This window comes from Cupressus sempervirens, chromosome 9, assembly GCF_028749045.1.
Source record: "Cupressus sempervirens isolate cs-2001-9-10 chromosome 9, ASM2874904v1, whole genome shotgun sequence".
Taxonomy (NCBI): Eukaryota; Viridiplantae; Streptophyta; class Pinopsida; order Cupressales; family Cupressaceae; genus Cupressus; species Cupressus sempervirens.
In genome coordinates, this window is record NC_143126.1 from 606,141,343 (window position 1) to 606,160,057 (window position 18,715).

At 34.2% G+C, this 18,715-nt stretch overlaps 1 protein-coding gene across 1 annotated transcript; it reads left to right on the plus strand.

Moving 5' to 3' along the window:
• Nucleotides 1–7,020: 7,020 nt before the first annotated feature.
• LOC149540141 (cytochrome P450 750A1-like) lies at nucleotides 7,021–9,113 on the plus strand. Its single transcript, XM_089801324.1, has 2 exons — nucleotides 7,021–8,193; nucleotides 8,343–9,113. Exons 1-2 carry the CDS (start codon nucleotides 7,279–7,281, stop codon nucleotides 8,952–8,954), a joined length of 1,527 nt encoding a protein of 508 aa, XP_089657450.1. The 5' UTR covers nucleotides 7,021–7,278; the 3' UTR covers nucleotides 8,955–9,113.
• Nucleotides 9,114–18,715: the final 9,602 nt, after the last annotated feature.

Consider the following 18,715-nt stretch of genomic DNA (forward strand, 5'->3'; position numbering starts at 1 on the left):
ACAAAATGTTATGATATTTAACTTAGTATAGGTGTTTTTATATTTCTATTATGGTCTTTATAGTAAAATTTAATTTAGAAAAAACTATTGAGACTTATGTATGAGAATCAATAGGAAGCAATAATAAAATACTACTACACTATATTCTCTGATAGTAGAGAAGATTTGGCTATCAATTGTAGTATGACATATTGGAGATAATTCTGATAGGGCCTTTAATGATAGGAATGACCTATACCTTTTAAAATTAAATGTAGAAACTATGGGATACAACTAATTATTCCCACCTAACCTTCTATGGTAGGTTTTCTTTACATGCTCATAATTTCCCTTAGGTAAGTGGTAGTGAGAGGAAGATATTGTTGAATACTTGATGCAATTTTTGTCTATATATTATTACTAAAGGTAACATTTTTAAAAGGTACATATTTTGCATTAAAGGGTACATGTTTTTTTACTAATGGACTTAGTTAACTTTATTTTATTTTTGTGTAATTTTTTAAAACTTCACTCTATTTTAGTTCAATAGATTATATTTGACTTAATCTAATAAACTGCTCAACACACTATACAACACTATGATTAGATTAATGAAAAAATATACAAGTCGCAATGTATTACAATTGGTTAACTAAACAAAAAGAAACCAGTGTGTGATCAACCATGTTTAAATGGAAAGAGACATTAGTTGTAGTTTAAATAGTAAAACACAATAAAATCTGGTATACTCAAAATCTGTTTTGTCCATTCTTTGTAGTCTTTATTAAAGGAAGAATGATAAATGTTTTATTTTCATTTAGTTTTGAAAAATAATTCTCTTTGTCTTACAATTTTTTAAAAAGAACTTGTAAAATCTGTTTTGTCCATTCTTTGTAGTCTTTATTAAAGGAAGAATGATAAATGTTTTATTTTCATTTAGTTTTGAAAAATAATTCTCCTTGTCTTACAATTTTTTAAAAAGAACTTGTAAATTGATTTCTTATGGGCTAAGTTTAGATGATCTTTTAATTTAAGATTAATTTATTGTTTCATTAAGCTTTAAATTTTAATTTACAATTATATTTACTTTATTAAATTTAGATTACTTTATTAAATTTATAATTTATATTTATATTTTTAAATTAGATTAAGTTTTTTATTTAGATTATCTTTTATTTTAGATTATTAATTTAGACTAGCTTCTAATTTTAGATTAGACTATTTTTTGGTATTAGATTATTTTTTGGTTAATTAGATTAGAATTTGTTTGTTCATTAGATTATAAATATTTTTCATTAGATTAATCTCCATGTTAGAGATTTTTATGCCAATGGGAAAAACTTATCATCCTAATATTATGGTTGTTAGTGCTCATGTGTGGTTGTTGAAATTCTTTATCACAATGAGAAATATAAATTAGAGATTTGTGGTTGTCAGTGGTCACGTGTGGTTGTTGAAATTCTTTATCACAATGAGAAATATAAATCAATGATTTGTATGCCAATGGAAAAAACTTATCATCCTAATATTTTGGTTGTTAGTGCTCACATGTGGTTGTTGAAATTATTTATCACAATGAGAAATATAAATCAAAGATTTTTGATTGTTAGTGCTAACATGTGGTTGTTGAAATTCTTTATTAAAATGAGAAATATAAACCAGAGATTTTTGGTTGTCAGTGCTCACATGTGGTTGTTGAAATGCTTTATTACAATGAGAAATATAAATTAGATATTTGTATGCCAATGGAAAAAATTTATCATCTTGATATTTTGGTTGTCAGTGCTCACATGCAATTGTTGAAATTATTTATCACAATGAGAAATATAAATCAAAGACTTGTATGCCAATGGAAAAAACTTATCATCATGATATGTTAGTTGTCATTGCTCATTTATGGTTGTCGAAATTATTTATCACAATGAAAATTATAAATATCTTCTTCTTACAAATACCAAACAATCTCAAAAGAGTCAAGCCTCATTAAAATAATGAAAGAAGAGGTCGATAAGAAGAAGGAAGCTATAAGAGGATTTGAAAGTCCCTAGAAGCTCTGAGAATGGAAGCTTAGCCTTCTCTGAATATTTTTGGGAGTTTAAGTGTTGCCAAAATGCTTTTCTAGTGCATGGAATGTTCTTAAAATAGCAACTGATAGTTAACTCTCAGCACATTATTACTTCTTCAAAATTGTCGGCACACTCCTGTGGCAACTTCAAAAAATCCAAAAAATTTCCAAGTGTTTAAATTGTATTTCTAGCTTCTAGGTTTTCTTCTCCTTTATATCAAAGTGATGTTTGGATGTTTTATCTTAAATTTACCTATAATCTCTATCACTTGGGTAGAATCCAAAAAATCCAAAGCTTCATAGTTATCTTTTACTAAAAGTTGATAATTACTAACTTGTACATGTTGCCACAAAATCCTCAAGTTTACTATCTAGCTCCAATAGTACCTCTTAAGTTTTGAATGTTTGTCTAATATCTTCTTTTGACAAAGCATCTTCAAAGGTTTTTCAAAACTATTGGACAAACTAATTGCACTAAAATGACTTTGGCCTTTGACTCATCTTCAAAAATGTCAAGCCAGGCATTGCTGTAATACTTCTTAACTTCCAAAATTTCTTTTTGTGTTTGATCATTCAGTTTTTGTATCCCCACATGTAATGTTTCAATTACATTATTACAGGCCAAAATTTTCTGTATCCAACCCTCTAATTTATTAAGCTCCTCTACCACATACACCTTTATGAGTGTATGATACATTTGACCTTTATTGATTGAAGTGCTTGAAGGTCTTTTTCCAAGATATATACCTCATCTGTAAGCCCAAAATACTGGTTCAATATAAATACTATTTTATCCGCACTACACTAAATATAGTGTACATGTTCAGATTGGTCTATATAATCTGTACACCTTTGTCCTCAAAATTGTCATGCAATTTCTGATATGCGCCCAAAAATGAATCTATATATACACTCCCCTTATCTTTTCTCTCTAATGTCGTAGTAAGAGTGATCTCTGGATTATCCAAGTCAATGGGGCCCACTACTCCTTTGAAATAGCCTCTCATAAGCTCATTTTGTCTCCTCAACATTATCAACTCAGACTCATCTTCCTCCATGTGCCTGAACACTTCCTCTATACTTGTAGTGATTAATACTTTGGTAGTATCTACTATGGGTCTCCCTAGTAGAACCCCTTTGATTTAATAGTCTATAGGGGTCAACTCCTTAGTGTTATTATGTGGAGGAGGGATGGGAATATGTGCAAGAAAGTCTTGGTCTGTGTTCTTCAAATTATGAAGGGCAATGATTGGGCATCACGTGTAGGTGGCTTAGGCTTCTTGATAGCTTTGATTAACCCCTCCATTCCCTCATCTGCATTTACATTTAACTACCTCTCTTGCTAGATGATAACCTCCCTCTTCAACCAAGCATGTATAGTGGCTATGGGAGACACATTTGGATGAAGAGGAGTCTTGCACCATTGGCTCCTTTCCCTTATCACTCCTTTCTAGGGTCTTCTCCTTTTCAGAAAGATCTATATTGAGAGTCTCTATATCTAATATAGCTAAATTTATTGCCTTTGTATCCTAAGAAGTCTGTTGAGGTTCTTCTAATATTTGTCCCTTCTTTCATACTTCATTAGCCTACAACTATTCTAGCTCTTCTTCATCCATTGCTTGTTCCTCCATCTATATAGAGAAAGGAAGTGGGGTTACTATGCTTTTTCTAAGAAAGAAAAGTCCTAAAATAGTGGTGGTGGTATACACAAAGGCCCTTGTGGTAGAGGTGACATTTGGTTCCAATCCTCTCCAAATGGTTAGATCGTAGGTGAATCTCATATCATATCACCACCATTTCAGTGGCCATATGCATAAAATTGAAATAAAAAATGTTAAAGAAATTTGTTTCTTGCCCCTTCTATTCTTTAATTCATTGGTGTTGCTCATCTTTTGAAGTCATAACTTGAATAGGTTGCCTAGGAATAGATGGCAACATCATAGTGGAGCTCCTTCATCACTCTTCTTTTGTAGCCCTGGCTAGGTAAGTCCTTTGACTCAAGGGGAGATTATCCTCTTCTTCTTAATCCACCTTAGGGATGGTTTTAGGCACCTAAGTGATGGGAATAAATTTCTTATATAACTTCCCTCTTCTTGTCTTTTTCACCACAGGCTCAACACTGGCCTTCCTGGCAAATGAAGGGTAGGCTTCTTCCTCTAGACTAGCTAGTGGCTATTCTTGTCTTTCTTCGTCTAGCTCTTTTTCTTGTTCTTGTCCAAGTAAGGGCACTTGTTCAATATCTTAGGCTTGAGCCATCTCTTCATCTTGAGGCTCTTTAGTCTCAAGCTCAGCCTGCTTTGTGGACTCTCTTTTCCTCTTATTCTTCCCTTTATCTTCCCTAAAGTACTCAACATCCCTTTGATATTGATGTACCATTTCTAGCTTGACTAGGAATTGAGTAGGGAAAGTTGGTACTGTCACTTTTGCACCTTTAACCTTAATTGGGCCTATTGTGGCTTAAAAGGTAACAACCTATGGAACAGGGTCAAGGTTAAAAGGCTTCTTGATCCATTCTCTAGTTAAGTAAGTTATGTCCCTTTCCCTATGATTTATATCCATATTCTCATCTTTATTTATCTCTACATTCATTATTGGCCTATCATAGATTTTGTCACGCTTGCACAATGGATCAAAGTCATCTTGAGTATCTTTTTGAACATCCTTGAGAGAGATCTTAATTTTTAGAGCCTTTTCTACCTAATATTGAATCATCCTACAATAATTTCTTATTTCAATATCATAGTCATCTATACCATTCATTCAATTGTCTTCTATAGCATCTTCATGCACAAATTCCTTTCCTACAAATTATTGAACTCTGCCAATATTATCAAAATAAGGGCAAGCAAAGTTGTAATCTTCCAAGGGATATTGATGCTACTCTAAATAAAAGGTCATAATATCTTGTTTTTTCTTGACCTCAAATGCACTTATAATAATAGGCCATACTCATGTCTTCTTATGTTGTTTTCTCACTCTATCATATGTAGATGTGAGTTACCTATCAATCTCCAATATGATGAGCCTATCTGTTGAATATCTTGGAAGTTTCTTCAGATTCATCACAATACGACTATCCTTAGGTAAGTGAATGTTTCGAGCTAGATGTAGTAGGTGTTGATCTTTGTGATCCTTGATGCTACCTCTACTGACATTATTTTAGCATAATCACCCTCTATAAATTAGATGATTGCAAATATAAAATCATCATTCACTATTCAATACTCCTTGCTAGGTAAGTGCACCACGTTGTGGTACCAAAAGGGGGCTATAAGTGGCCACATTTTTTCTAAAATGAACAATTTCTGAACTTCAACAAGAATTTTAAGATAGTTACACTCAAAATTTTAAATTATAACAAAAACAAATGTAGTAGTCCTTTGAATCTAGTTTCTAAACTACTAAATTTTTTTTCAAAATGGTTTAGTTTTAGGTCCTCAAAAAAGGGGGCCATAGAAAGTGGTACTATTTATTCAGAAAAAAACATAACATGGTGAAAAGTCCACCCCCCCCCCCCAAAAAATTTAACTTTTTCTTTGAATTTCTTTAACCGCTTTGGTCAAAAGTTACTTAACACTGTGTAATTTATCCTAGATTTTTTGGGTAATTTTATAATGTGTATTTTTGTATGAATTTTTTAATTGAACACATCCCCAAAATGTGAACTATCTGTGTGCTCCCCCTAGAAATGATTGAAAACTAATCTAAAATCAAAACTTCTTCTTTTTTAAAGTGTGTAGAATGGAGTCTAGTTTCTAAAAAACTAAATTGTTGCAAGATTTGATGAATAAGCTAAAATCTACAACCCAATTAGTTTATGTTGGCTTTTGATAGAAAATTGACATACATTCAAAAGAAATTATAGTTGAAAGGCTTGGAATAGTTTAAATAAAAAATAAAATATATGGTTATATAGCTAACATAGAGACCTACAATGTCATGTAACCTGATTTGATTGATGCTCAAGCATGACAAAACTTGAAGGAAAGAACATAAGAAAAATCAATCATTTTTTGTATGTTTACAGTGAAATACATCTCAAACCTATTTAGGGACTCCAAACCTTTGGGTTGGATCCCAAAGGAAAAACCAAGCCTTAGGCTTGGTAGAATCCAAATCTTAAAATAGCATGCACACTCTATTTAAAGCATTTTTAAATTTAGACTTTCATAGCATGTATGCACTTTAGTGCACACGCACTCTTCAAGCCTAAATTTCAATAGAGAGGGAAGGAGAGAGGAATAGAGGGTAGAGAATGAGAGAGATTAGAAGATGGGACAGAGTAGGAGGTGGGATAGGGAGAGAGGGAGGGATAAATAGAGAGAGAGAGAGAGAGAGAGAGAGAGAGAGAGAGTAGGGGATTAGAGAAGTTGGGATAGGGAGAGAGGGATGGAGAGAGAGAGAGAGAGAGTAGGGAATGGGAGAGAGAATACGAGGTTTAGATTAATTTATTGTTTCATTAAGCTTTAAATTTTAGATTAATTTTAATTTAGAATTATATTTAATTTATTAAATTTAGATTACTTTATTAAATTTATAATTTATATTTATATTTTTAAATGAGATCAAGTTTTTTATTTAGATCATCTTTATTTTAGATTACTAATTTAGACTAGCTTCTAATTTTAGATTAGACTATTTTTTAGTATCATATTAATTTTTGGTTAATTAGATTATATATATTTCATTAGATTAATCTCTATGTCAGAGATTTGTATGCCAATGGGAAAAACTCATCATCCTATTATTTTGGTTGTCAATGCTCACATGTGGTTGTTGAAATTCTTTATCACAATGAGAAATATAAATAAGAGATTTTTGGTTGTCAATGCTCACATGTGGTTGTTGAAATTCTTTATCACAATGAGAAATATAAATAAGAGATTTTTGGTTGTCAATGCTCACATGTGGTTGTTGAAATTCTTTATCACAATGAGAAGTATAAATCAGAGATTTTTGGTTGTTAGTGCTCAAATGTGGTTGTTGAAATTCTTTACCACAATGAGAAATATAAATCAGAAATTTGTATTGCAATGGAAAATACTTATCATCCTAATATTTTGGTTGTCAGTACTCATTTATGATTGTTGAAATTCTTTATCACAATGAAAATTATAAATATCTTCCACAGTAATGTAAGAATTTCTTGCCAGTACCAAACAATCTTACAAGAGTAAAGCTTCGTTAAAAACACAGTACTCATCTGAAGTATTTGTGACTCAACATACCCAAATATGGCGTGGCTTAATTCCCCTCTAGCGCAGTTGGGTTTTTCAATCATCATCTTCTGGATAATATACAGTTTTTTCATTAAAAAGAAGGGCCAAAGCAAAAAGGGTGAGTTGGGATTGCCACCAGGGCCACGGCCATTGCCTCTGGCTGGCAATCTCCACCTCTTGGGAAGCCTTCCTCACCAATCCCTGGCTGAGCTCGCAAAAAGGTATGGACCAATCATGTTCCTTCGCTTGGGCTCGGTACAGACAGTTGTGGCTTCTTCTCCTGCCATAACCAGAGAGTTTCTCAAAACCCACGATCTGATCTTTGCCAGTAGGCCAGCTACATCGGCGGGCAAGTACCTGGGCTACGGATGGAAAGACGTGGCCTTTGCCCCCTATGGAGAATACTGGCGCCATATGCGAAAGCTTTGCACAATTGAGTTGTTGACGGCCAAGAGAACAGAGTCATTCAGGTGGGTAAGAGAGGAAGAGGTGACCGCCATGGTGAGATCTCTGTGGGAGGAGAGCAAGAAAGGCATGCGCTCCGTCAATGTAAGGAATCACATCCTCTCCGTCTTACGCAACGTTGTGTGCAAAATGTTTGCAGGGAGCAGTTATTGTGACCATCAACTGAAAGGAGGGCAGGAGTTTTCACAGATGGTGGCTGAGCTTATGCATCTCGCGGGAGTATTTGTTGTGGGAGACTTTATTCCATCTCTTGCCTTTCTCGACTTGGGAGGGCACTGCCGCAGCATGAAGGCCGTTCATAAGATTTTCGACGAGTTTGCTGAGAAGCTTATTGATGAGCACGTTGAGCGAAGAAAGGTGAAAATATTGGTGGAACCAGACATTGTGGACGTGATGTTGGACATGGTGGAGAGTGGAAGTCGGGAGATGCAAGTTTCTAGGCTTCACATTAAAGCAATCATCTCGGTCAGTTTAGTTTAAATAGTTTTCATGAACCAAGGCACACGAAACTAGTATTGCTAGTTGTATGTTGGGATTTGTCCTTTTCTCTTTAAAAGTCGTGAAATTATGTACATCTACTAGTTCATTGTCAAATTTCTTATATTCTTTGGCAGGATATGTTGAGTGCTGGAATAGAGACATCTGCCACAACTATAGAATGGGCAATGACTGAACTGCTTAGAAACCCTAATGTAATGGCAAGGGCAAAAAGAGAGATTGAGTCGGAGGTTGGGAGAGATCGCATCGTAAGGGAGAGTGATCTTGTAAACTTTGAGTACTTGAGATGTGTGGTGAAAGAAACACTCCGATTACATCCAGCAGCCCCGTTGCTCGTGCCACACGAGTCCACCGAGGGTTGCAATGTTGGAGGATATTACATCCCACCAAAAACAAGGCTGTTTGTGAACATTTGGGCCATTGGAAGGGATGAAAGTGTATGGGAAGATGCCTTGGAATTCAAGCCTGAGAGATTTATTGGGTCGAGCATAGATTTGAAAGGCCAACACTTCGAATTGTTGTCTTTTGGAACAGGGAGGAGGGGATGCCCAGGGATGTACATGGGGCTCTCTGCTGTTTACTTGCTTCTGGCCCAGCTCATTCATTGCTTTGATTGGAAGGTGGAGGGTGATTTGGATAGGGACGAAGTGTTTGGATTGACCCTACCAAGGAAGTTTCCTCTCTTTGCTATCCCTTCCTCAAGGCTCAGCACCTATGAGTCGGGATAACTTTGCAGGTACATGTTGGAGTAAAAGACTTGTAATCATCATGGCATTCTATCTACATGTTGTGTGGATTGTTAGGTAATGCCTTAGCTTCTTGTTGGTTTAGAAAATAAATCTAAGGAATGAATATTAAAATAATATAAGATTTGTATGTTTGTGGAAGTTTATTCTTTATGTAGAGTGTCTTTTTAGTTTTTAATATGCAAGAGGCTTGATACAGTTAAACAAAATATGATTTTATAATAAATTATTAAAATTAAAAAATCTTTTAAGTTAAAGAGAAACTAGTGTCACAAAGATATGCATTGTGTTAAATTCCTGTCTATAATTATTTAGTATAGGAGTTACTATTGGTAATGTAGTTAAAAAGAGATGCATTGTGTTAAATTCCTGTCTATAATTATTCAGTATAGGAGTTACTTTTGAAATTATAGGAACTACTTTTGGTAATGTAGTTAACAAGAGCCTTGGGCAGTTGGAGCCCCTGCCAATGAATTTGTTGTCTAGAAGGAATGAATTTGTTGGTGTGATCTTCAATTTCTATGCACAAAGAACTAATAAAATTTTTGCAAGAGTGTTGTGTATTGATGTTCAAGTTCAAATGGCTAATACATTAATCAACCACTAGTACAAAAGCCTTTCACTAATGATACAAGTTGTTCAATATTATATCTGTGTATCTTCAGTTAGTAGTCCAAAATAATTGTTCATAGGCACTTTCTGCAGGAAATTGCTTCTATAATATTGTTTCTTCACTACAGGGTAAGAGTCTTTAGATCAAGCTCTTGCAGGTTTCTTTGTCTTTCGTATTGTTAATTCAAACATATTTAATATCTTTTTATTGGTTTTGGAATTCCTAATTTGATTAGGTTTTTTCACACAGTTTTTAAATGCAACTCATTTAATCCAACTCATTTTTAATGTCATTTATAATATGTGTTAGTTGCAATATAAAACCAAATCAGATTAAGACTGTAATCCAAGATAATACATTAATATGAAACTACATATTATTGATTAAAATAAAAGTGAAATATATTTGTTTAGATGAAAGTCCTAGAGTTTGGGAACACACTGAATCAAACAATTTACAGTACCAAAATAAAAATGAACCACAATGGGAGAATTTAAGGCTGTTCTTTCTTATTGGAAATAAAAATGAACCACAATGGCAGAATTTAAGGTTGTTCTTTCCCATTGGAAAAGCTTTCAGTAAATGTGTTTTTGGAAACATACCCTCCCAATATTCTTGGCATTCGATTGCTGTTCCCATTATCACAAGGATTGTCCTCCCCTATGATAAGATTTTGATTTTCTCTGACCAGCGATAAATGCTAGAAACTTTGCAAGTTCTTTACTCTTTGTTCACTCTTCGACCCTCTTTCGAACATATTTGCAAGCTTGAACAATCAGTGCGTTGATGAGAAATGTTACAAATAAATGGTTTCCCATTAGGAGGTTTAAGACTACTAGCAAGGGCCTTAATCCGTTCTTTGATTAGAAATGCCTGACTTCCGAACAAAATATAGACAACAAAATAATAGATTTGTTAATCTATGAATTGCACCCGCTCCTCTTTGCAGATGGACAACCAAAATAATTTGGTGGAATAATTGTGCCTACGGACCATACATTTGTAACGGTCTCATAAATATTGAACACTATGCTGAGGGTATTGTACAAACAGAATCTCCCCTCTCTCTATTGTGCTTTTCTTCCCTAGCCAAATGTCAAAACGGTGATGCAAGAGAATAACATTATATATTTTGTGCTGTAGGCGGGGTTAATTAGCAGCACTACTGGCACACCTGACGGTTAGACCGTGCAGTAAATCAAGCTCTGAAAGCATGGCCTGTAGGATGCAATTAATATCAGAACTAAACCTTATTAGTAAATATCTACTCGCTATACTTATAGGTCTACTGGAGAAACCAATTGAAGCTTAAGTGGCTGGCCGGGGAATAGTAATAAAGCAGCATTTCCCATGTAATGGAAACACTAATTCTTTTCTACTAAGGAATGATAAAAGAATACTTTTTGACAATTCAAGAAACTGTAGTTACTATTGAAAACATGAGTTCTGTTTGAGCTGGAGTCTCTGAGAATTGACCAGCAACATTAAAGTAAGTAAGTAAGTGAGTGGGTTTTATAGTCCATGACACTATGCCATAGTTTTTGGGTTTACGTATGGTGACAGTGATATGGGACTACTTGGTACTCTTTTTCGAGAGGCACTTGGAAAATACAAGAAATATTTTACATAGTTAGTACTGGAAAACTAGTTTAGTTTAAATATTTCTTCTTTTATATAAGCATGTTGTGGACATGATATTCTATCCTAAATGACATATTAATTGTTGATAAATTATAATACCAAATAGTCTATGTTCTTTCAGCCATGCATTATAGACAAACATTTGAAGATAGACTATTATTACAATATTTTTAGATATATTTACAAATATTTTTCAATAGAAATTCTAAATCACAAACAATATTTTAAATCAAAATAAATAATCCAACATAATAAAAATAGAATGATATATTAAACTCAATTAATTTTTTTCTTTTTTATCTATATTCAATCAACTTACAAAAAATCACTAGATTCAATATACTTAATTTATCTTTAACAAATATATACATATATATTTAATAACTAAAAGTTAAATTGTTTAAACCCTTAAAAAAGTATAGTTACCATTCAACCCTTAGATGTTGGAATGGTTTTTCTAACATTATACGCAGTGTCAGGAGAAAATGGTAGATATTGAAAATAGAGAATGAAAATGAAAAGACTGTGTTGCAGGATGATTTGGATATTTAAAATACCTATTGTACAAGTGAACCATATGATTTTTATCACCGCCTTTTTATCAAATTTGGTTTTGGGCCTTTAGTGGTGTGATTTGACAAAGAAATTACTCCATCAAAGAAGAGTAAATCCTTTTATAGTCATTGTCGTTGTCCTCCATTCTATTTTTTTCTTTTAATTTAATTTATTAAAATGCCTTTAACCCCAACAAAATTCCCAATGTCCAAATGAAAAATTAGAATTTGTGGATGGAAATTATCTTCTAAATAAACTGTCCTCAAACTTTAGAGTTGTACAACTTTTAGGTTTCAAAAATAAATGAGCATGGGAATCTCAAAGCCTTCCTAACAAAAGCTATAGAGCAGCCAAGTTCCTATAAAAAATTAGAAGAATTGGAATTACTTTGGTTTTGTGCATTTTTTTTGGTTTTGTACAATTTTAGTTTCTTATCAATTAATGGGTGCATGAGTGTTTACATGACTTAAAACAATGAAAGAAGAGGTCAATAAGAAGAAGAAAGCTATAAGAGGATTCGAAAGTCCCTAGAAGCTCTAAGAATGGAGGCTTAGCCTTCTCTAAATGTTTTTGGGAGTTTAAGTGCTGTCAAAATGCTTTTCCATTGCATGGAATATTCTTAAAATAGCAACTAATAGTTAACTCTTAGTACACTATTACTTCTCCAAAATTCTCAGTGCACTCCTCTAGTAACTTCAAAGAATCCAAAATTTTCTTAAGTGTCAAAACTACATTTCTAGCTTCTAAGTTTTCTTCCCCTTTATACCAGAGTGACATTTGGATGTTCTATCATGAATTTACCTATAATCTCTATCACTTGGGTAGAATCCAAAAAATCCAAAGCTTCATAGTTATCTTTTACTAAAATTCGATAATTCCTAACTTTTGTATGTGTTGCCACAAAATCCTCAAGTCTAGTGTCTAGCTCCAATAGTACCTCTTCAGTTCTAAATGTTTGGCTGATATCTTTTGATGAAGCATCTTCAAAGGTTTTTTAAAACTATTGGACAAGCTGATTGCACTAAAATGAGTTTGACCTTTGACTCATCTTCAAAAATGTCAAGGCATGCATTGCTGTAATACTTTTGAGCTTCCAAAATTTGCTTTTGTGTTTGATCATTCAACTTTTGTAACCCCTCATGTAATGTTTCCATTACTTTATTACCAGCCACAATTTTCTCTATCCAATCCTCTAATTTATCAAGCTCCTCTACAAAGTACACCTCTATGAGTTTATGATACATTTGACCTTTTATTGATTGAAGCGCTTGAAGGTCTTTTCCCAAGATATGTAGCTCATCTGTAAGTCCAAAATACTAGTTCAATATAAATACTAGTTTATTTGCACTAGATTGAATATGGTGTATAGGTTCAAATTAGCCTATATAATCTGTACACCTTTGTCCTCAAAATTTTCATGCCATTTTTGATATGCGACCAAAAATGAATCTATCTATACACTCCCCTTATCTCTACTCCCTAATGTCGTAGTAAGAGTGATCTTTGGATTATCTAGGCCAATGGGGCCCAATACTCCATGTAAATAGCCTCTCATAAGCTCATTTTGTCTCCTTAGCATTATCAACTCAGAATCATCTTCGTCCATGTGCATGAACACTTCCTCTATACTTGTAGTGATTAATACTTTGGTAGTATCTACCATGGGTCTCCCTAGTAGAACCCCTTTGATTTAATAGTCTATAGGGTTCAAGTCCTTAGTATTAGTATTTGGAGGAGGGATGGGAATATGTGTAAGAAAGTCCTAGTCTTGGTTCTTCAAATTATGAAGGGCAATGATTAGGCATCACCTATAGGTGGTTTAGGCTTCTTGGTAGCTTTGATTAACTCCTCCATTCCCTCATCTGCACTTACATTTAGCTACCTCTTTTGTGAGATGATAACCTCCCTCTTCAGACAAGCAGGTATAGTGCCTATGGGAGATACATTTGGCTAAAGAGGAGTCTTGCACTATTGTCTCCTTTCCCTTATCACTCCTTTCTCAAATCCTCTCCTTTTGAGAAAGATCTATATTGGGAGTCTCTATATCTATTGTAGCCAAAGTTATTGCCTCTATATCCTAAGAAGTTAGTTGAGGTTCTTCTGATATTTTTCCCTCCTCTGATACTTCATTAGCCTACAACTATTCTACCTCTTCTTCATCCATTTCTTGTTCCTCCATCTATATAGAGAAAGGAAGTGGGGTGACTAAGCCTTTTTCCAAGAAAGAAAAGTCCTAAAATAGTGGTGGTGGTATACCCAGAGGCCCTTGTGGTAGAGGTGGCATTTGGTTCCAATCCTCTCCAAATGGTTGGATCGTAGGTGTATCTCATATCATATCACCACCATTTCAGTGGCCACAGGCATACAATTGAAATCATAAATGTTAAAGACATTTGTTTCTTGCCCCTTCTATTCTTCAATCCACTAGTGTTGCTCATCATCTAAAGTCATAACTTGAATAGGTTGCCTAGGAATAGATGGTAGCATCATAGTGGAGCTCCTTCTCTCTTCTTCTATAGCCCTATCTAGGTAAGTCCTTTGACTCAAGGGGAGATTATCTTCTTCTTCTTCTTTCGCCTTAGGGATGGTTTCAGGCACCTAAGCAATGGGAATAAATTTCTTATATAACTTCACTCTTCTTGTCTTTTTCACTATAGGCTCAATACTAGCCTTCCTAGCAAATGAAGGGTAGGCTTCTTCCTCTAGACTACCTGGTGGCTATTCTTGTTTTTCTTCTTCTAGCTCTTTTTCTTGTTCTTGTCTAGGTTGGGGCACTTGTTCAATATCTTAGGCTTAAGTTGTCTCTTCATCTTGAGGCTCTTTAGTCTCAGGCTTAGCTTTCTTTATGGACTCCATTTTCCTCTTATTCTTCCCTTTATCTTCCTTAAAGTACTCAACATCCCTCTCATATTGATGTACCATTTTTGTCTTCACTAGGAATTGAGTAGAAAAAGTTGGTACTATAACTTTTGCACCTTTACCCTTAATTGGGAGTATTGTGGCTTTAAAGGTAACAACTTATGGAACTGGGTCAAGGTTAAAAGGCTTCTTGATCCATTCCTTTGTTAACTAAATTATGTCCCTTTCCCTATGATTTATATCCATATTCTCATCTCTATCTATCTCTACATTCATGATTGGCCTATCATAGATTTTGTCGAGGCTTTATAATGGATCAAAGACATCCTGAGTGTCTTTCTGAACAACCTTGAGAGAGATCTTAATTTTTAAAGCCTTTCCTATTTGATATTGAATCATCCTACAATAATCCCTTATTTGGATATCATAGTCATCTATACCATTCATTCAATTGTCTTCTATAGCATCTTCATGCACAAATTCATTTCCTACAAATTATTGAACTCTACCAATATTATCAAAATAAGGCCAAGAGGAGTTGTAATCTTCCAAGGAATATTGAACCTACACTAAACAAAAGGTCATAATATCTTGTTTTTGCTTGACCTCAAATGCACCTATAGTAATAGGCCATACTCATGTCTTCTTATGTTGTTTTCTCACTTTGTCATATACAGATGTGAGTTACCTATCAATCTCCAAAAAGATGAGCCTATCTGTTGAATATTTTTGAAGTTTCTTCAGATTCTTGACAATACAACTATCGTTAGGTAAGTGAATGTTTCAAGCTAGATGTAGTAGGTGTTGATCTTTGTGATCCTTGACGCTACCTCTATTGACATTATTTTAGCATAATGACCCTCTATAAATCAGATGATTGCAAATATAAAAGCATCATTCACTATTCAGTACTCCTTGCTAGGTAAGTGCACCACGTTGTGGTGCCAAAATGGGGTATAAGTGGCAAAATTTTACCTAAAATGAACAATTTTTGAACTTTGACAAGAATTTGAAGATAGTTACCTTCAAAATTTTAAAATATGATAAAAAAAAACATAGTAGTCCTTTGAATCTAGTTTGTAAACTACTATTTTTTTTTCTCTAAATGGTTTAGTTTTAGGTCCTCAAAAAAGGGGGCCATAGAAAGTGGTATTGTTTATTCATAAAAAAAAATAACACAGTGCAAAGTCTATGCCCCTACACCCTCCCCACCCCCCGTCCCCCCCCCCCCCCCCCCCCTCCCGAAAAAAAAATTTAACTTTTTTTTTGAATTTCTTTAACCGCTTTGGTCAAAAGTTACCTAACATTGTGTAGTTTATCCTAGATTTTTTGGGTAATTTTATAATGTGTATTTTTTAACGAATTTTTTAGTTGGACACATCCCAAAAATGTGAACTATCTATTTGGTCCCCCTAGAAATGATTGAAAACTAATCTAAAATCAAAACTTCTTTTTTTTAAAAGTGTGAAGAATGGAGTCTAGTTTCTAAAAAACTAAGCTGTTGTGAAATTTGATGAACAAGCTAAAATCTACTACCCAATTAGTAAATGTTCGCTTTTGATAGAAAATGGACATATATTCAAAATAAATTACAGTTAAAAGGCTTGAAATAGTTCAAATAAAAAAATAAATTATATGGTTATATAGCTAACATAGAGACCTACAATATCATGTAACCTAATTTGATCAATTCTCAACCACGAGGAAACTTGAAGGAGAGCACATAAGAAAAATCAATCATTTTTTGTATATTTACAGAAAAATACATCTTAGACCTGTTTAGGGACTCCAAACCTTTGGGTTGGATCCCAAAGGCAAAACTAAGCCTTAGGCTTGGTAGAATCCAAATCTTTAAATAGCGCACACACTCTATTTAAAGCATTTTTAAATTTAGACTTTCATAGTGTGTACGTGCTTTAGTGCACATGCACTCTTCAAGCCTATATTTCAATAGAGAGGGAAGGAGAGAGGTAGAGAGGGTAGAGAATGAGAGAGATTAGAAGATTGGAGAGAGTAGGAGGTGGGATAGGGAGAGAGGGATTGAGAGAGAGAGAGAGAGAGAGAGTAGGGGATGGTAGTGTGTATGTGAGAGAGAATAGGAGTGAGAGAGAGAGAGAGTAGGGGATGGGAAGAGAGAGAGTAGGGGGTGGGGGAAAGAGAGTATGGGATGGGAGAGAGAGAAGGGGATAGCTGTGTGTGTGTGTGTGAGTGTGTGGGAGAGAGAGAGAGAGAGAGAGAGAGAGAGAGAGAGAGAGAGAGAGAGAGAGAGAGAGAAGGGGATAGCTATGTGTGTTATGGTAACTATTTTAAAACTCTTGGAAAACATATAAAATCATGGAGGATACCTATTCCAAGGGTTGGAGTTTGTAATGAGTGGATTATGAAACATTAAAGGCACAATTTGTTGTTCTAAATTGATGATTTTCAGGTTTTTGACTACTCGAGTACTTTAATGGATTTAAAAACTTCTATTTGTGTTGGACCCTTATTTTTCATGTTATTGGATAGTATAGTTTGTTTATATTTTTTTAGGAGCTCATTTTCTTATAGTTTGAAAATCATTTGTAAATAGATTGTATGTTGTTCTTATTTTGGCAATTTTGGGAAAAATGGCTCCCCCATGAACCCTCACTATTGAATCATCATGATTTTGAGGGATGTGAAATTTTTGTCCCTGTACAGTGTATATAGAAAATCATGATTCTAGACAATTCTATTTTCTATTTTTCAAGTGATGCCATAGGAAAGCTTTCAATGCATGGCTAGGTGATCACAATGCTTGCAAGTTGTTTCTGATTGATTGAATGTGCCAAAAAGTTCAATTAAAGAGTTTCAAAAGGAGGATGGATGTATGAGGAAGGTATGTGTGTGAGGAGAAGGTTCCAAGACAATATTTTCCAACTATTTCATTAGACCCTACCAAGTACCGAAATGAGATGTTTGAAACCCATGTTTATAGGCATGCAAGTAGCAAGGTTGTGTGCAAAAAAGTTGAGAACTTGAGACCCACAAAATCTTGAAGTTCTTCCAAAAGGGTATTCATATTTGTGATTAATTTTCCACCTTGTTAAAGGAAATTTGGAGTTATAGTCTAGAAATAAAGTTTGGAGGTCTAATCCTTCTAGGCCTAATTAGGATAGTTTTGCCAGCTTTGAAGGAATCAATAGTTTTAAACCTATATATTTTGAGACCAAGAGGATAGGGAAAGTCTAAAATCCCTTAAGTTGAATCCATCACTCCAAGTTGAAGGTGGATTGACCATTCTTGGTGAAATTGTGAGTTTGGAGAACAAGTTGGAATGCCTCCATGATGGATGTAAGTTGTAAAAATATTGGTGTAGTTGGATAGGGGAGATTGGGAGATAAGATAGTAATCCTCTTGAAGTTAGAATGACAAAGGGAAACCCTAGTAGGATAGAAGGGAATCCTCAGTGAGTCCTTATTGATGAAAAAGGCTTGAAGCAATCCAATTTACATCATATTGGCATTAAAACCATAAAAGATTTGGGGCTAGTTGCATGTCTTTATGTACTTTAGAGTTAGTAGGGTAGGTAGACATGGTGATCAATCCAGATGGTTAGGTTAAGAAAGGGGAACTCTAGTAGGCTAGAAGAGAAGCCTAAGTAAGTCCTTAGTGAAGGAAGCAACTTGAAGCAATTCAATTTACATCAGATTGGTATTTGAGCCACCAAATATTTAGGGCTAGTGGCATGTCTTTATATACTTTAGAGTCAGATGTGACACCTTACATGTAGGTGACCTGAGAAAGGTTTTACTTTCCAAGGGAGTGTAGAAAGGGTCAATTATGTGCAAGAAAATTCTAGTAACAACAAAAAACCATCTAAAGTGAATGCTATTGTTTAATTGTTTAATAGAGGTCCATCTTCTCCTTGGGGTTGTGGTATTCTAGAGGAAGCATAAAATGGTAAGAAGGTGAGCTATTCTTTTCTTAGAACATTTAGTTGTGAAGTAGTTTCACATATATATTTTGAAAGTAGAACCAAGCTAGAAGATAAATATAAGAAATGTGTATTTGTTGGATATGGAAATTATGAATTTGACTATAGAATTTGGCA